The 25149-nt window shown below is 41.9% G+C and overlaps 1 protein-coding gene across 8 annotated transcripts in view; it reads left to right on the forward strand.

Annotated features, from left to right (window-relative positions):
• The window catches only part of TTLL5 (tubulin tyrosine ligase like 5), a 286366-nt gene that overhangs the window by 118932 nt on the left and 142285 nt on the right, over window positions 1–25149 (forward strand). For 5 of the 8 annotated variants that reach the window (XM_039232207.1, XM_039232212.1, XM_039232213.1 and 2 more), the window contains 2 exons: window positions 4503–4690; window positions 24813–24967. In XM_039232207.1, the coding sequence (XP_039088138.1) occupies window positions 4503–4690; window positions 24813–24967 (343 nt within the window). The remainder of the gene's footprint in view (window positions 1–4502; window positions 4691–24812; window positions 24968–25149) is intronic. The other 3 variants (XM_039232208.1, XM_039232214.1, XM_039232211.1) reach the window with 1 other exon arrangement.

The following is a 25149-nucleotide window of genomic DNA, read 5'->3' on the forward strand; positions in this document are numbered from 1 at the left end:
AATAGAAGGAATGGAAAAATGACGAATGTACATACATTGCATTGGTGACAAAAAGAATACTGCTTTATTCCAATAAAATTGAAAACTTACAAAATGGACAAACACAAAAATATAACTTATGTAAAATTGACTTAAAAGATGAAGAAAGCCTTGGGGCACCTGGGTGGCTCAGTCGGTCAAGCGGCTGACTTCAGCTCAGGTCACGATCTCACCATTTGTGGGTTCAAGCCCCACATCATGCTCTGTGCTGACAGCTCAGAGCCTGGAGCCTGTTTCAGATTCTATGTCTCTCTCTCTCTCTCTCTCTCTCTCGGCCCCTCCCCCACTCATGCTCTGTCTGTCTCTCTCTCAAAAATAAACTATAAAAAAAAATTTTTAAATAAAAAGATGAAGAAAGCCTCAACGGTCCTGTAAGTATTAAGATCATTGAAACAATAGTTAAAAATATCACCAAGAAAATTTGAGACCCAGATAATTTCATAAATAAATTCTAATAATCTTTCAAGAGGCAGATAATTCCAGTCTTGAACTCTTCTTGAGAATGAGAAAAGAAACAATAATTCTCAATTCATTCTGTATGCCCAGTTTAATCTTAATAACAAAACCAGTTGAGGACAGTAGTAGAGAGGGAAATTGTAGACCAGTTTCGTTTATGAACATACATGCAAAAATTCTAATCAAAATATAAGCTAGCCAAATCAAGCAAATCCTGTGAAAGAGAAAGGACACCATGAACGAGTTTATCCAAGGAACAGCAGGAGGGGTTTAGCATTAGAAAATCTATAAATGACATTTGCATCAACAGATTTAAGGAGAAGAACCATATTCATCTTAGTAGATGCAGAAAAAGAGTTTGATAAAATTCTTCACCCATTTGTGATAAAACAGCATACTAGGAAGAGAAGTAAGCTCTCTTGAGCTGATAAAGGCTATCTGCCAACACCCCTACAAGAGGTATCAGTGTAGGGGCGCATGGGTGGCTCAGTCGGTTGAGCATCTGACTCTTAGTTTCAGTGAGGGTCATGATCCCAGGGTTGTGGGATCAAGCCCCATATCAGGCTTTCCACTGAGCATGGAGCCTGCTTGGGATTCTCTTTCTCCCTCTGCCTCTCTTCTCCACTCACGTGTGCGCTCTTTAAAAGTATCAGTGTAAATGGAGAAATGTTGAAAGAATTCTTTTTAATGTTAAGAACCATAAAGGATGCCCACTAATACTGCTATTTTTTAAAAACATGTAAAAAAACATACTGCTTCTATTTAATGTTTTACCAGAACCAGCATAGTAAGATAAGGAAAAGAAATTAAAAACATAAGGATCAAAAAGGAGGAAATAAAGTTGTTTATTTGCAGATAATATATTGTCTACATAGGAAACTGGAAATAATCAACAGATACATTTCAGAAGTAATTATTTTAGCAGTATAGATGGCTGTAAGATCAGTATTAAAAATCAGTAGCTTCATCTGTATATTGACAACAAAGAGCTAGAAAGCAACTTTTTGGAGGACGCCTGGGTGGCTCAATTGGTTGATCCTCTGACTCTTGATTTCAGCTCAGGTCATGATCCCAGGGTCATGGGATCGAGCCCCACATTGGGCTCTTGCACTGAGTGTGGAGCCTGATTAAGATGCTCCCCCCTTTGCCCCTCTACCTCCTCCCACTCTCTAAACTAAAAATTTTTTGGAAAGCAATCTTTTTGTATTGTGGCTAAATGTATATATAACTTACCATTTTAACTATTTTTAATACATTTTTAATGTTTATTTATTTTTGAGACCAAGAGAGAGACAGACACAGTATGAGTGGGGAAGGGGCAGAGAGAGAGGAGACACAGAATCCAAAGCAGGCTCCAGGCTCTGAGCTATCAGCACAGAGCCTGACATGGGCCTCAAACTCATGAACCAGGATTTCATGACCTGAGCCAAAAGCAGACGCTTAACTAACTGAGCCATGTAGGCATCCCCCATTTTAACTATTTTTAAGTGTATGGTTCAGTGGCATTAAGTACATTCACATTGTTGTGTAACAGTCACTACCAAGAAAACAATAAATTTAGGAATAAAATTTAGGGATAAATTTCAGAAAGAAAGGAAATATCATAAGGCTTTTTGTGAGACATTAGAGAGAACCTAAATAAAATAGATTAAAAAGACTATGTGCATGGATGAAAAGAGTCAGTGTCATAAATGTTTCCGTTCTCATCAGGTTGATTCCTAGATTCAATACAGTTCCAACCAGAACTTCAACAGGTCTGTTGTTACACTTGACAAACGCATTCTAAATGGCAAGAATAGAAAGAACCTACGACAGAAGAAAAATAAGGTGGAAGAACACGTTATTGTGACTTATATAGAGATATGATAATTAAGACAGTGTAGTATTGGCAAAGGTATAGACAAATGGACTAACGGAACAGAATAGGAAGTTAGAGACAATCACACAGATAGATGGAACTTTGATACATGACCATGATGGCATTGTACATAGGGGAAAGGAGGAGGTTTCTCAATATGTGGTGCTGGGATAATTGATTAATAACAAAGGACAAAAATGCAGTTAGATCACTGACTCATACCAATTTCAGATGCAAAACTTAAAACTTCTAGGACAAAATAAAGGAGACCATCTTTAAGGTCGTATGGTATGAAGCAAGTGAAAACATAAGCAAAACTCTCATAAATCAGTAAGAAATAGAGAAACCAATAGAAAAATGATCAGTGGTATCAGAAAAGATACCATCTTTGGCATCTTAATCAGTGAATGTAAATGGAGACTATAATGAGATTTTCACCCCCTTAGAAGTGGGAAGAATTAAGATATTTGACAATACTAAGTGTTGGAGGGGGTGTGGACCAACAGGAACTCTCATATTTTTCTTGTGGGAGTGTAAAACATGCCACTTTGGTATTATCACATAAATTTGATTCAACAATCCCATTCGTAGGCATATTTATGTAAGAGATTCCTACACGCACCAGGAAGTGTATTCAAGAGCGATCACAGCTGCACTCATTATAATAGCAATAAGCTTGAGTTAACCAAAATACCCATTAATGGGAAATAGAAAAAGAAGTTGTAGTATAGTTGCAAAATGGATTACCAAGCAGCGGATAAATTAATGAGTTTTAGCTACGCTTAGCAAAGATGAACTTTGACAGTATGGTGTTGAACGACAAGAGCAAATCCCAGGGCACAGTTACAGTAAGATACCACTTTTGTAGAGCACAAAACCAAGCAAAATTATCTAGTACTTTAAATATGCATTGACAAACCCACAAATACATAAAAGTATGGCCAAAAAAGAGGGGAATGAATGATAAAGGGAGATAAGGTAAGTCCCAAGAGAAAGACAGAGTTGTTGCACATTAATTGGTAATGTGGCTTTTGAGTTGGGTAGCAAGTTCACAGGCATTCATTGTAATATTCTCTATAGCTTAGCACATCTGTTGTATATAATATTTTCTATGTATCGCACAATAAAGTCAACACAAAAAAGTTACAGATTTTTTTAAAGCCGTGTCCCCAGGTTGTATATTACCGAGTGGTCACGGTTCTGTAAGGACAGAAAGGAAACACATTAGAATGTTTCTACTTTCCTAGGTTTAACATTGTTTTCAGTGAAATGTGTGACTTCCATCATAGAAAAAATATGAACCTTGATTTTCTATTAAATAATTTCTTTTTGCCAGAATTTTACTGCCCCCAAATAATAGGACTCTGATATTTTCCGTTGGAAGAAGAGCATTGAAATCTGAAAGGAAAATGAGTCATTTGAAAATATAAGAGTATTGTTGGATTTTTAAAAAAAATTTTTGATGTTTTATTTTTGAGAGAGAAAGACAGAGCATGAGTGAGGGAGGGCCAGAAAGAGAGGGAGACACAGAATCTGAAGCAGGCTCCAGGCTCTGAGCTGTCAGCATGGAGCCTGACACAGGGCTCAAACTCACGAACCGTGAGATCATGACCTGAGCCGAAGTCAGATGCTTAACCGACTAAGCCACCCAGGTGCCCCAAGAGTATTGCTGTTTTTATCTAAATACACTGTTTAGCTTTTTTCTGTTTTCCTTTTTGAGCTTGGTAAGAAGGATTGTGGCTAATTTGATAGTAGATGTTATAAACCGACAAGAAGAGTCACAAAACAAGAAAAATAAGAATTATAATAAGTCTTAAAACTACATCGTTTATTCATTAAGATCAGTAAATTCTAGGAGTGGTTGTTCCCCACTGCCCATGATGCAACCTTGTGTGTGTGAAGCTTTCATAATAAACAAAAACACATTAATAAATGCTTGTAACAACTTGGCAGTAGGAAGACTTTCTCGGGCATGGTAAGGATTTACTTTTATTGGTGGGAGCATTCGAAGAGAGTTTATTGCTCTTTAAGTTGTCAAGATCCCCGGGATTCAGTCAAGTATCTGTTGGCTGACATTTCATTGTCATCACCCTAAGTTTTTCAGGGCTTTTGTCCCAAGTGGGTGAAAACTTTTCTCTTTTTTTTTTAGCAGGTTCGTGCCATCCAAACAAGCTGCATTTGGGAGTGGCTAAAACACACAAAGAGGGGGAAGATGGCTCTCCGTCCAGCAAACGGTACAACCCAAGTATGGTTACGGCCGAGCTCCAGCGGCTGGCTGAGAAGCAGGCAGCCAGGCAGTATTCCCCAGCCACCCACATCAGCCTCCTCACCCAGCAGGTAGGGACAGCTCGAGGACCCAGGAGCTCTTCTGTTCCGAGGACAGTATTAACCACGGGGCGCTCGGGCCTTCCCTGTCTTTGCTCATCCTCCATATGCTGATGCTTGTTGAAGGAGTGTGAGTTGGTGTGAGCTGAAGAGTGAAAGTGTTCCCTTCATCTTTAAAGAAAATAAGCTTCTGTTACAGGTATTCCCCAGCTAGGTCTACCACTAGCTCTCATGTCCTCGTTTCATGGATAAGCAGACTTGAATGTTCAGCTGTCAAATATACTTTTAACGGATCCTTACAAATAACTCTCTCTTTGGTATAATTTTTCAGTGAGTTCTAGTCTTAGAAATCTTTTTACCAGAATGCCGTAACAATATCTTTTACTTTCTTCTCCTCCTCCTCCTCCTCCTCCTCCTTCTTCTCCTTCTTCTTCTTCTTCTTTTTAACAGTACCACTTTTCATTCATGATCTCGGGACGTGTTATGGGCACTGATTAATAAAGGATCCCAGTGCACATTTAGTCAACACATATTCATTCTCCCCATTTTACAGATGGGGGAAACTAAGGCTGGAATAAGTGATAGAATCATGGTCATTCAGAAAGCTTAATAGATAGAAGCAGATACCAGAATTTTGACCTTAAGCTATATATTGATAATAAGCTTATAACACAATGAAGTTAGATGAAACTTTCACAGGAACTTTGGGATTGTTTTTGCCCTCCTTGCTGATTATCCGAATGGTACCTAACCAGAAGTGAAAGCCACATCTTCTCCCTTTCCTTAATGCAAAATGGCATCAAAGTCCTCCAAAGGAATTATTATAGTTCAACCCCACGGTAAATATTTTGCTATATCTCTGTTGTATCAGTCTTAATTAGCGGCAACTCTGTAATGATAATCAAGTCTAGAAAAAAGTGAAGCTGGAAATTTTTTCCACCACATGTTAAAAGTAGGCAACACACTGCTCCCTGGTGGTGCCCTGTTTCTCTGTATAAAATTTAGAACCAGAATTAAAGGTCAGCTTGAGCTTTTCTTCAGCCTCATCCCAGTGTGTGAGGGTGTGATGAATTTTCTTGTTCAAATCCCTAATAGTTTGAAGGGATTAGATGAGGAGGACTGATTTCAATAGGAAGCAAAGGATCCTACAAGCACAGTTTGGAGACTTGACAGGGTTTGGCAAGTTAGATTTTAGTGATGGAGCGTTGGGAAGAGGGGCCAGGATGTCATGACCCTGGTCAAATGGGAAGGAACCTTGAAATGTGAAGTGGCTGTGAGGAAGGGAGAGGGCCAGGGATCTGCTCCATGTTTTTCACTGGGTCATTGACAAGAGTGTATGTTTCCAGTTTATAAATGAGCAGCTAGAAGCATCAAGGCATTAGGAAATTTTCTTTGCAGTCACAGTAACAAACATGGCCAATATTAGTGTTTACATATTTTCAACTTCTGTCATCTGGGAAGCTACAAAGCTTGCAAAATGGCAAGATTCGGATCCTGTGTGAACTCTGGGGTGATTGTATCCTAATTGGAAAATTGTTTCCTTCAGTCCATCTTTCTTATCTAAGGAGAACTTCACTGCCAGTGAATTAAAAGTCCATCAGACTCCTATTCGTAGGGATCTGAACTTGCCATTAGATGTCAGTCTTAAAGTCTGGTGAGAGGGTAGTTGGTGCTTGGTACAGTACTGAGGGAGGGGCTGTAGTTTGTAATAAGCAGGGTGGGGTGGTGGAAAACAAGCTGGACTAGCCATCTGAGGATCTGTCTTCTACTCCTGACTAGCTGTGTGCTCTCCAAGAGTTCACTCAGCTTCTGTCAACCTCAGGGTCTTTATTTGTTGGGGAAAATGCAAAAGGGTCCCGAGGATAGTATGCAAAAACCTCTTTGTAAAGTCTAAATGCCATATATGTGGGAAATACTGATATTTCAGCCATAAAAGTCTTTCAGTAATAAGTAATTTTTAATTTGATTTCAAAAAGTTCAGTGTTTGGATAAGATACATTATTACCAAAATGAACTTTGTTATTGAAAAGCTCAATTGTGTGTTATCTGGCTCTTTCCCCTCAGAGAAAGCAATTCCTTAATTTTGAATTTGGAAATTTTTTTATTCTTCTTCTAGTAAATAATAACTTGTTACAGTGGCTTCATATGGGCTCTGGCCCTTGTGTTTACTGGGGGGCGGGGAGGTAGACCCAAAGTGAGGGCAACTCTGTCCTTCTCTCTCACTTTGGACCATGAAATCTTCATGTTTAGTAATCACTCAAGTGCTTTTTACCTGTGATTATTTCCAGTTCCTATTTTGTGTTTGTGGGGGTTTTTCTTTTTTTCCTTTTTCTTTCTTTTTTTATCCAATAGGATTGATGTTTTCTTCCCCTGCTTCCCTTTTTTGTTAAGATAATTATGGATATATTTATTCTTATTGTTTTCTAATTGACTGTTTTGTTTTGTCTTTACTAATGTTCTTTCTTCTGCTTTTTCTTGCTTTATTTCCTCCCAACTTCTTGAGTTGGGTACTTATTTTTATTCACTCTTGTTGGTCACTATATTGAAAGCTGTGAATTTTCCTCCGAGTATCACTTTCATTATAGCCCATAAACTGATGTATCTTTACATCGTTCCTCTGGGTAAGGTGTTAAGAGACCTACTGCTAAATAAGGAACACCAATGTTAAATTGTTTGTGTTTTGGAAAATGAGTATAAAAAATGGAAATCCTTGGACCCATTTTTGAAAAATCATTTTATTTTGTCTGTAATTTCACCTGTTTAGTCCCTTACAGCTTTTAGTGGCATTCTTCACAAAACTTTTAATTCAAATGTGGTTTTTTAATTTATTCATTCAAAAACATTTTATTAAGCTCTTAGGAATGTTCCAGACTTTGGTACTGAGCCGCAGGGATGATATAAGACATAGTCCTTGGCATAAAATAACTCACTATCTGGTAAGGGTGACAGCCCCACAAACACATGAGAGTACCCGTGTGGAATAGCCACACCAGAGCTGTTTCTAGGGAGTAACGACAGATCCAGAAGATAATGGCTACCCTAGCCTGTGTGTGGGAGTGACAGGGCCAGAGCAGCCTTCTTGGAAGAGATTATGTTGAAACTGAATCTTAACGTGGGCACGTGTGTGGGAGAGGAAGGGTAAGGACAGGTGTCAGAACAAAAGCTAGCATTGCAAGCAATGTGTATGTATGTACATATGTATATGTATGTATACATGTGTGTGTATATCTGTATAACAGCCAGCTGGGTAGTGGTGTTGGAAGATAGGGAATCAGCAGAGAGCAGCTAGGATGGAAACTGGAAGAGAAGACGAGGGCTGATTTAACGGAGAGCTTTCTCCATGAGGGAACTTCTCCTGACCGCAGAGATGACGGGCCACAGAGAGCCAGGCGGCGTTGCCTTTTCGCTGGGTCACTCAGGTAGCCGGAGGAGGGCAGGGTGGAGGGTGAGGCAGCATCACCCCTTTTCCTCCCTGCTCACCGGTGAAGACGCTGAGGAAATGTGAGCCAGCTGAAAGTAAAGAAGCAAAGTACTTTGACAACCCCGGAATTTGATCATAAAACTCTGGAAGCACCCAGAATTTACATTGGAGGCTAAATTCTTACGGGTTTGTGTGGCTAAAAACAGAACCTTATTTATTAGCTTGTAATAGTGTTCCCTACCTCTTGTTATTATTTAACTTTATTCACAGCCTAGAATACATGAGACCCTCAGACTTTCCTTGCCACACAAAGTGGCCACCGTAGCCACTTCAGAAATGTTTGCCGGCACGTGCACGTTTTAAATATGTTGGAGCAAGACACGTGTTCTTAGTGTATGATTGTTCAGCAAGTACCTTACACATCAGAGAGAGAACAGGTCAGATTTAGTTCTTTCCCTTGACACGCGAGAGGCTGATGATCTGTGGGGGGTGGGATTCTCTAGAAGTCAGTGCGTACACCCCTAAAGGCAGGGTTTTCTGGGAGCGTCTTTCACCTGTGGGAGGGGGGAGCGCTGTGGGAGCCGACGGTGCTGGAGGGGAGCTCCTTGCTCCCTTTCTCTGCCTCACTTGGTGCTGGGAGAGGCGTGTGGTAGCCCCGCAGCACCCTGCGCAGACTTTGCCCTTTGTGGTTATGGCTGGGCTGTTCATGAGCAGAAGAATGTGGTGAAGGAGCCCGGCTCTGTGGAGAGGAGTGGGAGGCTGCGACTCAGAGGGAGCACTGGCCCTCTCTGTGCGGGCGAGTGTGAGATTTCAGGACCAGCTATCATTAGGAGCAGCTCCAGCTCCTCCAGCCTGGGAGTTTAATCAAAGGAATAACAGCAGACCACCCAGGCGAGGGCTCCAGGGCGAACGAATGTGCTGTGTCAGTCTCTGTTCCCCAGCCAGCCGGTGCCCGGGATGTGGCCAGGCCTCCTGGAAATGTGCTGACAGATACATAGGAGGGAGGAGACACTCTCTACTTCTCACATTTTTCATGAAGATGGAGAGTGGAAAGGAAAACCATTCCATTTCTTTCATTTTTTGCTCCTTGCCCCGACACTTTTCTAGAGCACTTCTAGAGAAGGGTATATGCCATGGTGTGGATTGTTTCCACGGGCTACTCATTCCTCCCAGTCATTCTGTATCAGGGAATTCTCTTATCATTTCTTCTGCTTCAGCAGCTGCCACAGTGGACCTTGAGGGAATCTTAGTTTCAAAATTTCCAGTTTGAAGGGGAGATGGGCAGAGAGAGAAATTTCTGAAATGATGAGGCGCGTTCTCCAGAACGGAGGCAGATGGCACCAATTTATCACAAGGTTGGACATCGGGCACTGGGAACTCTCCCCCTGCCTCCGTAGCGTGCCCGGACGTGTTCGAACTGCTGTACACTAGGGTTCTGATTGGGTGGTTGTTTTCCAAGTCTAGCCCCTTCGGTTCTGTATTCTTTCTGGGTAGAAAAAGTTGTACTTCTTTGTGTTATGCACATTACTCTTTCCCATTTCTAGGAAGGGATAAATGGAAAAAGCAGGAATTCTTGAGTCAGTAAGACCTTGGACAAGTTACTTAACCTCCTTGTGCCTTGATTTCCTTTTCTGTAAAATGGAGTCATTTTAGTATTGAGACTAATTCTCCTCCTGGATCCCTGTGCCTTCCACGGTAGGACCTAGCTCCAGCTGATCTTACTATTCCCTAGCTCCTCTGTGTCTCTCAAGGCTTTCAGCCTCAGTTTTCCTTAGTTCCTTGCCTACTCTATAGTCTCTTGTTCTTCTAATAACCTTCCTTTCACCCTCCCACCCCCAACCCACACAAGCTCTTGTCCTCCCTGTACTGCCAGTTTTGTATTAAAATAACATGCCCTGGAGGCACTTGGGTGGCTCAGTCGGTTAAGCATCCTACTTCAGCTCAGGTCATGATCTCGTAGTTCGTGAGTTCGAGCCCCATGTCGAGCTCTGTGCTGACAGCTCAGAGCCTCGAGCCTGCTTTGGATTCTGTGTCTCCTTCTCTCTGCCCCTCCCCAGATCACACTCTGTCTCTCTCTTCCTCTCTCAAAAATAAATAAACATTAAAAAAACTTTTTTTAATAACATGTCCTTGCTCTCCTAGTGCCCTGACCCCTTGCCCTCCACACTTACTTTTCCAGTCTCACCTTATCTCTTACCATTTTGTCCAGCCCTCTCTCAGAGATTGCTAATGACCTTGAATTTTCAACCTCAGTCACCTATTTTTAATCCATCTTCTCCCTCAGCATGTGGCACTATTCTTGTCCACCTCCTACCTGAAAACTTTTCTTAGCTTCTCCAGCCCTTTAGCCCTTCCTCTGGGAGCTCATCCTCCTCTTTCCCCGGAAAACTAGATTCCATTTACAACATGTTTTAAAAGCCACTGCCATGTAGATCTCCTGTAAAAAACTGACAGACAGCAGCAGGATCTCCAATTAAAGACAGTGGTATGATGCTTGGCCATTTGCTTCTTCCTGTTCCTCATAGCTCTCCTCCACCATAACTCTGAATTCAGGGCGCGGCGGAACTTTATTTTCACCATATAGTTTCCCCTTGCGTAAATTTTCTCTTCCCTTAGCTTCACCTGGTACGGTCCTGTGGATTTCTCCCAAATAGGCATCTCTTGAGTTTGAACCTCCTTCCTGAACGCCAGGTCCAGACTTCCAACTATCAGATACTTCCACCTAACTGTACTACCAGCATCCAAAATGTTCAACCTATTGTAAACCTGTTTTGAAAATATTCAAAGAAGTATTCAATACCTCTAAAACCTATTAATTCTTCTCCCTTTTTGTCTCTGTACTGGTGACACTGCATTTCTCAACACTGAGGTATGTCTCTTTCACTTCTTCATTCTCTGTACATCCAGGCAGTTGCCAATTCTTGCTGATTCCGGCTCCATAATGTCTCATATATGTCTTTCCTCTTTCACTTTCATATCTGCTGTCCTGCTTAAGGCCTTAATTATCTCCGCTGGACAGCTGCGGTAACCTCCCAAATGGTCTCTTGTTCACCCCAGTCTTTGCTGTAAAGGAATCTTCCTGAATCACAAGTCTGATGATAATACTTATTTGCCCACAAATCTCAAGGGGACTTTCTGTTACCTACAGTGTGAAGCCCAAGCTTTTAAATGTTATTCAAAGCTTTTATTTAAAATCTGGCTCCGGGCTTCTTCCCCAGCCTGTCCTCGCCCATCACACGTGTTCTTGTACAACTCAGTCAAAATTTGTTAGTCTCCACGCCTTAATTTTTGCTATCTTCTCATGGGAAATGTTCCCCTGTTACCATGTCTAACCTTGTGCATTTGTCCAGGCCCCACATAGTTGCTGTTGGTTTTCAAACCTCTGGAGAACTTTCCTGGTATAATCTGAAAGTGGCCCTTGTACTCAGGGCAGGGAGAGACTGAAGGAGGCAGACCACTCAAGGTTGGTAGGTGGCAGTTGTTGTTTTTTTTTAATTTTTAATGTTTTATTTATTTCTGAGAGAGAGCGCACGCACGAGCGTGAGTAGGGGAGGGTCAGAGAGAGGGAGACACAGAATCTGAAACAGGCTCCAGGCTCTGAGCTGTCTGTCAGCACAGAGCCTGACGCAGGGCTCAAACCCACGAAACATGAGATCATGACCTGAGCCGAAGTCAGACGCTTAACCGACTGAGCCGCCCAGGCGCCCCAGTAGGTGGCAATTTTAATAGGGACCTTACCTAGGAGGCTTGTTTTGAGCAGCAAGATGCCTGGATCCCTGCACCTGCCCACCAGATCTTAAGAGTTTATAAAAAGTCCCTGTCTGGGCTCAGTTATATATACTGTTCAGGTGTTTTCAACACATTGTCATCTCAAGGCCATGTCCTTGGAGAACCTTTAGGATTACGAAAGGCAAGTGGAACCCACATTCCAAGGATAGGGGAGGAAGGACTGAGGAGCCTCTGAGGTCTTGGGCCCAACTCACGGGTCATTTGGTGGCCACATCTTTCTCATGACGTTTCCAGACAGGTGCCCCTTCACTTGTATGCATGCCATTTTACTCATCACACTGTGCATGTCCAGATAGCTGTCTCCTTCAGCAGACAGTGAGCTCTTTAGGGACAGTGTCCTTTGCTGCCTCAGAACCTGACTCATGGGTAATACTCAGTAAATGTGCTCATTCTGTTGGACTGGAAGGTACTGGGTTGAGGAGGTGGACTATGTCCATTTTTTCACTAATATTTTTTTCAGCTTGGTATATGGTGTACACTCGGTACGTTTTTGAATAAACAGAGGAATGAAGAACCCGTTGCTGCTCCAGCCAGAAGTCATCTTTCCATTCTCCGTGGTCCTTTAGCCCTTCATTAGTCTCTCTGTATAGTAAATCTATTCTAGTGATTTTTGCATCTCATTTCTTATTGAGTTATAATCTGCGTGATGGCAGTTCTCTCTGGTCCATCAGCTAGCACAGCACCCTTGCACTAGCTAGGTACTTATTACATCCTTGCTAAGCTGAATTGTTTGGCTTTTATATTCTTATTTATTTTTAAATGTTTATTAATTTTTTAAATGTTTATATTATTATTTTAAGAGAGTGCACACATGTGAGCCAGAGAGGGACAGAGAGAGAGAATCCCAAGGAGCCTCCACGCTGACAGCGCGTGCTACATCTCATGAACCATGAGATCGTGACCTGAGCCAAAATTGAAAGTTGGATGCTCTGAATGAGCCACCCAAGCGCCCCAGTTTTTTATATTCTTTTTAAAACTCTTGCTCTTCCATATTTTATTTTTATTGGCAGTATCACGCCCTTCGGAATAAAGCAGCTGACATGAACTGAATGTCTACTTTGCACCAGGCACTGTGCTAAGAACTTTCTAAGCATTATTTCTTTAACCTTAGGGTGTGGCTACTTATTTTTTACAGATGAAGAAAATAGAAGCTGGAAGGAAAGGTGACTGTACTACGGTCACACAAATGGCAAGTGGCTGAATCGGGACTCAAACCCAAGTCTGTCTGATGCCATGCTCTTTCCGTTAGTGTTTTCCTCCCTCCTCCCATTTGAATCAGAACTCTAACCTCTCACCAGCTGAACACTGCTGCAGGGTTAGAGCAGAGCCAGTGATTGAGCCTACAAGAGAGAAACAAGAAATTGAACTTCCTGGTTTCGTGATTAGAAGTGCTTCTCCATGCTCCAAAGCAGCTCAAGAAATATGTGGCTTTGTCTAGATTATCAGTTATTTGTTGAGTGAACTCTTCACCAGATTATTTTATGGTGAAATCAACTGATCCTTTGAACAGGCAAAATTCGGCCTTCTTATTTGCAGTGATGCAAAAAGATCAATTTATCATGGTGGTGGCAGCCCCCATCGACTCATAAAAACCAAATGTATAAATTGGAAACACTACAAAGTGATTTGGTGGTTTTGTAAGATTTCCCAGGAATGTCTCAAATCTTAATCTGGAACTCCTTCCAGATTTTGGAGCACTGAATGTTGATATGTGTATGTGTATTGTGTAAATGACAGTGTTCACCAGAGAGGGGTACATGACCAGAGAACTTAGTGCTGATGTACTGGAGCCGCAGAGATTCCCAGCTTTTCCCAACCCCTTTTAAATTTTGATTAACATTATGACTCATGTCTCCTGGTGATCAGAGTGTAAATTCTCTGAGGCTCATTTTATTGGCATCCAAGGAATTGACACGGGAGTTGAAGCTGTCTTAAAACATATTGGTTGTGTGGCAGATGATTTTATAAATTCTCAGGAAGTGCCCTTAAAAGAATGGTTAAAAAGGTAGCTGTTTGGGGTGCCTCTATGGTTCAGTCGGTTAAGCGTCCGACTTCGGCTTAGGTCATGATCTCACGGTTCGTGGGTTCAAGCCCCGTGTTGGGCTCTGTGCTGACAACTAGCTCAGAGCCTGGAGCCCTCTCTCTGACCCTCCCCTGCTCATGCTATCTCTGTCTCTCTCTCAAAACTAAATGTTTAAAAAAAAACTGTTTAAGGATGATTTTATTTTATGTTCTTGATTGAATGTATTCTCTAAAATTAATCTAGTGATGAAAATGATGTACTAAGTGTAGATCTGGCACTTCTGGTGTTCCTTTTATATTGAGTGAAGTGGATTCTGGTCCACTGCTGTTTCCTATTCAAGGACTGCCTTTTGTTCTAGCTATAGGCGCTAAAGCAAGTCAGGAAGGACTTGGCACTGCATTGCCCTGTTCCAAATCATTCAGAGCCCCATGGTCAGGAGAATGAAAGTTTCAGTAGATGCTCAGTTAATCTAATCATATTCTGATGAGCCTTTGCGTATGGAATAACAGCATTATTTTCAAGATGATATTGGTGTAGTTCTGAGGACATTATGAATGCAGATTTAGACAAATTAATCCTCATATCACTATGAGTGATTCTTAACCGTTTTGGAGTCAGAGATCCCTTGAATTGAACGAAGGCTATCTTGTTCTAAAAAAAAAATTGTGCACTCAGACTTAGAAATTTGCATTAATTTCAAAGGGTTCAGAGATACTCCCCAACGAGGCTCCCTCTTAGTACAACTGTGGACCCATGGTCTTCACATTAAGAACCTCTGAAAACTTTCTAAGGTAGCATAGAGCCAATCATATTGAGAATTTGGCCAAAAATGACCACTCCAAATCTGTGATCATCTTTGCTTCACACATCCTCTATGTATTTCAGTAATGTCCTCCCAGTGGGATGTAATCTTGATGAAAGCAAGGAGTTTGGTTTTGTCTTCACTGTTCACTCCATGCTGAAAAGAATACCACAGAGTAGCTGATAAATATTTGTTGGATTAATGAAATGGTCTTCTGAAGCCCCATCTCTAGACTTTGCTTGAGCTATGCCAAGATTGTAAGCTGCATTGGGAGCACTGGGCCACCAGTTTGCTCACGTGGTAGCTATTATTTGGTTTTAATGTTGAATTCCCACCCTCCATTTTGATAAAAAAAGATACATGACATTTGCAAACAGGCTAGTGAACCCAAGACTCAAGATCGGTTTCACTCAAGATAAAAGAAAGGGAAACCCCCGAGTGCCAGATTCATGCTTACTACATGATTTTCATCACTGGAGAAACATTAGAGAACGTGTGCAACCCAATCTCAGATGGAGTGTCAGCCGTTTGCAGTTTCACTGCCAAGAAGAAACATACAGCAGAGACGTTGTGCAGACAAGGAGCAAAATCTGTATGCAAAGCTCTTATTTCCCACATTTGAGAACCTTGCCCAAGGCATCGAGACCAGGCAGAACTCATCTCTAAAATTAGGCAGGGCACTAGCAAGAGCAACACTGACCTCTTTCTAATCACTGATTATTTTATTTCCCATTATTCCAAAGCAGTCCATCCCTTGTGGTATTTGCAAAAAGAGGTAATTTGGAACCTTTAATTTCCTTGCTAGCCTTCCAGTGACAGTAATCATTTTTCCACTCACTGGTGATTCTAGCAGCTAGCTAGAGGCTGTGTGTGTGTGTGTGTGTGTGTGTGTGTGTGTGTAGATGAACCCACTTTGTTTAGTATATAAATGCTTTTATGCCTGCTGGGCTAAGCTCTGAGGATACAACAATGAATGAGATACAGTAATTTGTGGGCCAAGATAGGCAAATAAGCCTACAATTATAATACAATACAAATCATGGCATGAAGTTCTTTCAGCTCTACCACTATGCTCTTGAAACAGTTTAATGACAAGGATTCTTTACAGCTAAGGGAGATTGTTTATGAAAAATATAGTTGACATTGGAAAGTCAAATGCAAGGTGGTAGCAACTAGATTTCAGGATCCTGCTGTGCTAAAGTGGTTTGAAGGACCTTCTTACAGCACGATATGAAACACCATTTAAGCTGATCTTTCAGTTTGCATGTTGGGGATAATCCCTGCCTCCTGGCATAGCCATCTCTCTGTTTGCTGGTTGTGTTTTCCCAAGCAGCAATGATAAACTTTGGAACTGTGTTAAGAAAGGTAAAAATCGTGTATAAATCCTCAAGCCCCAGTTAGTGGAGGGCTACATTTCTAGATAAATCATACCTATAGAAATGGAGAATGTGGTCTGCTCTATGTATCAGTCCTTAAGGGACTGATGGCGTATGCATGCACAGAGGCAGGTACCAATTTATGGTTGATGTGGCAGAGAACTCAAGGGCTCACTCTGGATGCCGGCATCTTAGGTTTTTTTTTCATTAACCTGTGTTGTCTTTACAAATACCTACTAAAACTTCACGATTCTTAAATATCAGTTTGTTTGATTTTGTTCATGGCAGAGCTGGAAATTACTACTCACGTGGTCATTAAACACTGATTTAGGGAGAACTGTGGCTGGAATCCAGGGTTCCACAGTTACTACCTTAAGGTTCAGGAGAAGATGCCCAGAGAGTATCCTTCAGCCCAAAGCCACCTCTCCTTACTAGTTTTGGTTCCAGACTCCTGACTGGAATTCCTGGCTTTGGTGACTTGGGCTAGATAGTGTATGATCCATTGTCGTCTTTTGCCCACCATGCCTCAGGCCTAGACCAAAGCCATCTTTCTAATCAGACTTTATCATCAGGCCCACCCCCTAATCTTGATCGTCAAACTGTTGAGGAAAGGCATGGGAAGATAATCTAAGGAAAGGTGCACTTACACTAAGGCCCACTCTTGAACCATCCCTTCTTTTTTTTTTTTTTTTTTATATTTTTATTTATTTCTAGGAGAGAGAGAGACAGCATGAGCAGGGGAGGGTCAGAGAGAGAGGGAGACACAGACTCTGAAATAGGCTCCAGGCTCTGAGCTGGCAGTCAGCACAGAGCCCGACGCGGGGCTCGAACCCACAACCACGAGATCACGACCCAAGCGAAAGTTGGACACCCAACCGACTAAGCCACCCAGGCGCCCCGGACCGTCCCTTCTTAAAATGCTAGGCGGCACCATCTTGCCTTACCCAGCTGCATGGGAAGATGTATGCAGAAGAGGACTGATCCAAGAAGAAACCATGAATAACGAACATATGAGCTTAAAAGCATCTATTATCGGATCACAAAGCAGGTCTCGAGCTCCAAGGCCCATCACTCCTCCTGAGCCTACGAGGGAAGCAAGTAGAGCCCACCAGTGGTGTGTCCTGCATCCCAACCCTAGTACCTCTCGCCTGACTTCCGTGGCTCTCAACGAATCTTAATTTTCCTTAATAGTCCCTTTCTCCCTAACCCATGAGACAGCTCTAGATTTTTCTTCCTACCCCACAAATCTGACATAGCACTACTCTATCGGAACCCTTCAGGAAGTTTAGTGTTACCTCTTAGACTAAGAGCACAATCTTTAGTCTGGCATTCAGTGATCTCCTCAAGCCATTTTTCTGTTCCTATTTTTTATTGCTCTGAGGTTTAGCCAAATCAGACTCTTTCCTGTTTCTCAGACATTCTTCCTGCCTGTCTGTCTGTCTCTGCATTTTTACTTCTGGTTTTTCTCTCTAGGAACCCCACCATCCCACCACCCCCACAGCAATGCTACTGCCTCTCCTTTTAGACCTAGCTCAGATGTCTTCTTTGAATTTCCTTAGCATTTTTATTATGGCAGTTATCAAATCCTAGGAGGCCTTAAGTATTGCTGCCTGCCTATGTGTCTTGTCTCACTAGATTACCAATTCCTTCATGGGTAAGTGGCTACATTTTAATCTGTGTATACCCCTAGGATTTTACCCAAGGCCTTGCTTATATGATAGCCAATGCAGTAGATATTTATTGTGTTATCTCTGAGGTTTGGACTTCTTTTGAGCATTCAGACGTGCAGTATTTCTAGAGGATGCCAACTACAGCAATAGTGATCTAGTTAGGCCTGGCTCTGGATCTTCTTTGGATACCAAAAGTTATGTATCTGGGTGGGTGGTGGGTGTATTCTGGGAAGCCATCAGGGCAGTGCCATCATATTTTAATTATAACACTGGCAGCACTACTCCTTTTAGCAAACAGCAGTAACAAGCAGTAACACTTGGGCGGGCTGGCAGCCGGAAATTGGCCTCCCTCTCTATGTTTCTCCTACCCCCTTTTCAATCCATCACCTGTATTTATTCCTGCTGTAATTTAAACACCTGTCTAGATGGAATGCGTGCAATGTGTCCCTACCCCACACATTCAGATATTTGCTCACCTGCCTTATTCGGAAGGCTGGCTCTAAAATAAACAACGTTTTGGTATTAGAAGAAAAAATGCGCTGAGGTCACTGTGGCAGTGGACATGAAGAAGGGAATGGGAGTGGAACCTCGGCTGAGCCGTTCCAGGAGAGTGGAGCAGAGGATGGGGAAGAGGGGGACAAGTAAGGGGTGAAGGGTTTGCCTAAGGCCTCGACAGCAGTGGGTGGGATCCCGTAACTAGATCTACCCACAGGCAATCATTCACTTTGCTGACCAGCTAAGGAAAGACAGGGATGGAAGAGCATTTAACAAGTTGATTGTTTTTTAGGCTTAAATGTTTTGGGTTTTTTTTAATTTTTTTTTCTTTTAATGATTATTTTTGAAAGAGAAAGAGACTGAGCAGGGGAGGGGCAGAGAGAACCCAAGACAGGGTCTGAAGCAGCCTCCAGGCCCTGAGCTCTCAGCGCCTCATCTGATCCTGTGGGGCTCGAACTCATAAACTGTGAGATCATGACTTGAGCCGAAGTCGGACGCTTAACCAACTGAGCCACCCATGCACCCCAGTGTCTTGGTTATTTTTAATGACCACTTTTTCTCATAGCAGCAAAACAAGTAGGCTTGGAACTTTCTGAACCTTGTTTTAAACCATTTCATTTACATTTTCATCCTTGTCATACTGAATGATGACTCATGTTAACGTTTGAGCAACCGAACAACACTGAGAAATAGTAAAATCTTAAAGTTCCTGATAGGATTATTTTCTCGACCCCTTTCCGTTGGGTGTTTTCTATCGTGCTCTTCACCCCATCAAGGCATTTCTGCTGGTTTTTGGAAAATTTCCTGAGCTTTCTGGAGGAGAGCCCTTGTATGGGTTCCTCTTTCCTTTTCCACCATCTCCTGTAACAAGTGCTTCGATGATATTAACATGCATGAGAATTACCTGTGTGTGGCTCTTGTCAGATGTAGATTTCCTGCACTGGGGCTGAGGTTGCGGGAGAGTCTGCATGTTTATCAAGTTCCCAGAGATCGCAGATGCTGCTGGTCACAGGTTGAACTTTTAAGTTCCAGGCTCTGGTACAAGGCAATGGGAGGAACACAGTGCTTAGAAACTACAAGCATCAGGCAGAACAGAAATTGGAACTAGGGGCTAAAATGTAACAATTATTGGTTCTTGAGCAAGTTATATTATAACTCTCAACCTCAGTTTTCCCATCTGTACATGAAGGCAATAATTCTACCTAACAAGAGTGTCTTGAAGATTAAATAAGTTTATATATAAACACACACACACACACACACACACTCTCTCTTAGAACAATGCCTGGCAGAAATAAAGTGTTCATTAAATTTAGCTATCATTAGGTAAATATGACTTCATTGTTACTATGACTGTTACTGTTGTGAACCTGAAAATTTTTGTATTTGAAAGTTTTAGAAGTCCAAACACAGACTGACAAAGTTTTTACGTGTGTGCTATCTTTTGAACATACAGATGTTGATATCCATTGTCAGCAAGGCATGTTATTTGTGTCATAGTTTTGGTAATTAAAATGGATCTTAAACTGTCCCATTTATCTTCCAGACACTTGTGACCAATGTCATGAATTCATGAGTTGGCCAGCCTAGATTTAGTAGCACAGACTCTGGTTTATTGCAGCAGAGAAGCCACCTGGCCCAATGGCTACAACCTCCACCTTAATACCCTAATACTCCTAACAAAAATGATGAGCCACTTCTTTTTCACTAGTGCTATATGTCTTTATGTGCCATTAAGCCTGTCCTTCTTGAAAAGTCTTTAGTGTGGAATGTTCATCATTATTGAATATCAGATATATATATGCAGTTTTCCACTTTCTCTTCATCTGACGAAGTTTTGTTTACCTGGAGGAAGAGAGGTGGACAGAGCGGCAGATGTAGCCTGGTGGCAGCCACATTTATCATCCTTCTTCATGTTGGGGAGGTACCTCCATGTGTGAACCCTGATTGGCTTGTGGTGTTTACTAAGGCCCGGCCCACTGCTGGGAGATTTGCCCAGCCCTTAGACCTTCCATAGTCAAGACAAGGTGCCGTTAGGGCCACAGTTGATGCTTGGGTCCATTTTAGTTCAGCGACTCCTTCTGCCCATGTTGGAAAAAAACCCTGGGAAACTGAAAAGAAGAACCAGAAGCTTTCTTAAGTCATTTAATCTAGGGATCATTTGCTTGGACTGAATTCTAGCAAGGCATAAGTTTGTACACATAAGATTCAGCTAGATCTGATTGAGGCTTCAGAGCTATGCTATCTAATAAGGTAGCCATAAGGTAGGTGCATGTGGCTTTTAAAGTTTAAGTTGGGGCGCCTGGATGGCTCAGTCGGTTAAGCGTCTGACTTCGGATCAGGTCATGATCTCACAGACCATGGGTTTGAGCTCCACATCGGGCTCTGTGCTGACAGCTCAGAGCCTGGAGCCTGTTTCAGATTCTATGTCTCCCTCTCTGTCAGCCCCTCCCCAGCTTGTGCTCTCTCTCTGTCTCAAAAATAAATAAATGTTAAAAAAAAATTTTTTTTAATAAAATTTAAGTTATATAAAGTTTAAACTCCAGTTGCTTAGTTAGACCAGACACACTGCAAATGCATTAATAGTCACATAGGGCTCATGGCTACTCTATTGGGCAGTACAGACTAGAGAACCATTGACTTCGTCCCCATACATTCTGTTGCATAATGCTGTTCTAAGACAGGGGTTGTTTGTCACTTTGGATCGATTTGTATTGGCTGTCTCTGGAGGACTGTGTCAAGAAGATTCTGAGTCCATCTCTAAGTGAGCCCCAAATTGTTTGATTATTTACTAGCAGTGTAGTCCCAGGAAGACAGAGTCGGGTCAGGTGGGGATAGGTGACATAGGTCCCAGGTGTCTTCTAGACAAAACCACGGAAGTAAGAACAGGATATTTAAAATAGAAGGTCAGTTAGTATTTAAAGAGACAGGTTACATTTTTAGCAGGAGTCCTTTGGAAAGAAAGATGAGGGGCACCTTGGTGGCTCAGTCGGTTAAGCGTCCAATTTCGGCTCAGGTCATGATCTCTCAATTCATGAATTCGAGCCCCTCGTCAGGCTCTGTGCTGACATCTCAGAGTCGGGAACCTGCTTCAGATTCTGTGTCTCCCTCTTTCTCTGCCCCTTCCCCAACCCCACACCTCTATCCCTCTCTCTCTCTGTCTCTCAAAAATAAATAAACATGAAAAAATAAAAAAGATGAGAAACTTTAAAAGCTTTGTTATTTTTTATATAATCTCTCATTTAAGTACTGGCCCCTTTCCTACTTCAAAATAAATTAATGATGATACTTTGCTTTTGTGTGGAAGGAAATCACAATCGCTACCATTTTTTGGTTTATCCATGACTTAAGGAATCGATGTTACATGAAAAAACAAAACCGACCAAGAGCCACCAAGAATCTAAAATTAGTTTCGTGTTCATGCCTCCTTTTAGTATACCTGCTAAGAAACCAAACCGATTGAGGTTGTTAGGGCCCCCCCCCCACCCCGCCACTTCTTTAATATCCTCTGGTGAAGGGTGACATGTGGAATAATATTTAAGGCAAAGTATATTCGATGTCTGTATAATCACTATTGTCAGAATTTGAGATGGCTAATTATAGTTTCAAAAATCTCTTAAGAATTAAGGATAGCTAGGACTCTTTCAGACTAGTTTTAAAACTGGAAAATGGATTTTAAAATAAGAGTTCCTGTTCTGCAACTGTTATATGACCTTGAGCAAATTAGCTACTATAAACTCTCTGAGCCTTAGTTTCTCCATCTCTGAAAGGGAGCGTAACAGTGTCTGCTTCCGTGAGTGATGGGCAAGGAGTAAGTGAGATCTAAAACACTTCCAAGTGCCTGACATTACTATTCAAATGTTACACCGTGTTATTTGGGAAAAGTATCTCACATGCACTTGGAGGAGAACCTTTTCCGTTTTAACTTTGGCCCTGCACTTAGCCAGGCATGTGACTTTTGTCTAATTGCTTACCCTCAGAATTATCAAGTAGATTTTAGTTTCCTTTTTTATGAAATGGGGGTAACAACAGAACCCACATCAGAGGGCTTGCTCAGGGGTAAATGAGTTAATGCACATCACGACAATGCAAGGACATCTAATACATGACACATGGTGAGCGTTAATAACGTAGGTATTAGGAAGAAAATGATGACGTTTAAATTAGGGGTAGCCTTGCCAAGAGTGAGAAGATTGAACAAACTTGATATTTCTTCTCTTTCCCATTCACTAATCTCCAAGCTATACAGTTTATACTAAACATGGTAAAGTGTGTACATTTTGTTTATTTTATTACTATTCCACTATAAATTATTAATAAGCCTCTCGTATTAGGGTTTTGGCACACTGACTGAGGCAGTAATTGGAGAAGCTGCTAGCTATCATAAAGACCTTTCTCAGTCTCTAGAGTTTTTGCAGGCAGCCAGCTCATGTCTAATTTGAAAGACCTGATATTTAAGGCCAGGGAACAGGGCAGGAAGGAAGAGGGCTCAGTGTGGGGCAGGGGTGAGTTCAGTCCTACAGGGAGCAATTTGATTGTCTGAGAACCTCACCTATGTTGCCTCTGGGGTGTAGGAAGAAGGCATGGCTTTTCAAAGGCTCTAGGGGCCAAAAAGTACTACCTTAACCTGCCCCAGAATATTCCCTCCCTACCCTTTCGTCTGTCTTCTCCCCCTGACAGCAGCGGAAGGGGGTCAGAAATGATGAGCTCTGAGGCTTCTTCTAAAGAGAGGTCCGCCCTGAAGGATGCAGCCCAAGTGTCCCATACCCCAGCCTCCACAGACACCAGGAATCACTGCTGACCTAGGGAAAATGCTCTCTTCCCAAGAAAACTATCTGAGTCTTTGGGTGTAAAGGCCTAGTCCTGGGCTGTTTTCCCGTCCTGAGTTCTTTAACCAGGGATAAAGTACTAGACGGTTGCTAAAAATGATTTCTGTTTCCTTTCAGGATTTTCAGTGCGAAAACAACAACACTGCAGAATTCTTCTGTTTGTAAATGTCAAAATTGCTAGGTTCTTAGGACATTTTCTAGGAGGACGCTTTTCCTGTACTTTCCATCTCCTATGCCACTCGTCTCTGGCGCCTCACGCTTAGCACCCAGCATTCAGCTTCATGCCCTCCTGCTTTTTAGCATCCCCTCCCTGTGCAACTGATTCTGAAATGCTTTTAAACCATCCTTTCTTTTCTGGTTTCATTCTCACCATCCAGGTTTTAAGGTCACCACGTGGCATCTATATTTCTCACAATAATTTACATTCTCACTTTTGGATGATCAAAGAAACCCACGACCTTCAGGAGTATGTATCTGTGCATGCGTGTGTTTAAGGAGATTTGGCTCAGCCCTCTGTACAGTTTCATAGCATGATATTTTTCTTTAACCTGAGATAGGAGTGTGTTCTGATATCGTTACAAATTTTTCAAAACACTGTAACAAATTCATAGTGTTCCCTTATACAGACAGAGCAAAATTTACTTAACAACACTGTTAGCCTCTTTGATCTTTCCCTTTTTCAATATTAACGTCAATATAGTGTAGTAAGAAGATGGGCTTTGGAGCTCCAAAGACCAGGATCCAGATCCTGGCCTTGCCAGTTGTTCATAGGCCTCCGTTTCCTCCTTTGCAAATGAGGATTATGACGGCACTTACCAACAAAATTATGACCATTTAAATTAGATGTGTGTAATGTACTCATTTACACAGAGCTTTGTGCATTATAACTTCTGCTAAGTAGTAACTGCTATTACAATAGTCACCATCATTAATCATGTACAATTAGTGTTTAGCACAGTTACTAGAAGTTAGATGGTAGCATCAAAGTGTACAAATACTCTGATACCTTTAATAATCTATTGCCAAATTCCAGGAAGATTCTACCAACTTATAGTCACATACATAGTATAAGTATATATCTAATATAATGGTTTTTTTTATTGTGTATCAATGTAGATAGAAAAATCATCTCTTACTTTTACATTTCTTTGATTTCCAGTGGAAAGGACGAGTTTTAAATGTTTAGTCGGTTAATGATACTCCTTTTTTGTAAACTGTTGATTGAGGTCAGTGCCCATTTTCTTCTGCCTGTGTGCATCTTTGGTCTAAATCAGTGACTTCTTTGTATGTTACAGTAATAATTATTATGTGTAACTAAGATTTATTGTGCATTTAGAACTTGTGGATGAGAACACAAGGGTCAGAAAGGCTGAGTATCTTGCCTAGTGCCTTAGACCTTTGTCTGGCACAGAGTAAATACGCAGTAAACTCTTGCTGTTCTTGTTATTGATCTATGTATTTCCAGCGCCTCGCACAGTACAGAACTTTGCACCTGGTACAAGCAGAACACATAGCTCATAACTTTTATGTTGACACCAGCCACCCTCACTTCTCAAACTCTTTGATGTGCGCAGAAGCCAGCCTTTACCGGGTGCCTTGGTCACAGCCCCTGTTTTAGCTCAGATGGAATCAGCATCTCCTGAACTCTACTTGATTTCCTCCACACGTTTTTAATGATACTTTTCTAAAATGCTGTAAAATAAGGTTATTTCCCTCACTTCATTTCTAGGTAACAAACCTGAATTTGGCAAGTGGCGTCATAAACAGAAGCAGTGCTTCAACCCCCCCGACCCTTCGGCCTATGATCAGTCCTAATGGCCCAATATGGTCCCTACAGCCAGACCTCCAAGCTCCTGAGAGCCACCCCACCCCTCCTGGAAGCAGGTATGTGAAGGGTCCTGGAGCTGGCGTTCGGGTCACAGAGACAGTCTGCGTCCTAGTGAGCCTCTCCCACCTTGGACTCCCTGCACAGACTCCCATGGTCTGTGCCGCCCCCCACGTGTCCCAGTATTCTAGCTCTTGAATTGAGGGCCTCCGTTTATTTGTAAGACAGTTCGTGGGCAAAT

Source organism: Hyaena hyaena, unplaced genomic scaffold (genome assembly GCF_003009895.1).
Source record: "Hyaena hyaena isolate Hyena2069 unplaced genomic scaffold, ASM300989v1 scaffold_65, whole genome shotgun sequence".
NCBI lineage: Eukaryota > Metazoa > Chordata > Mammalia > Carnivora > Hyaenidae > Hyaena > Hyaena hyaena.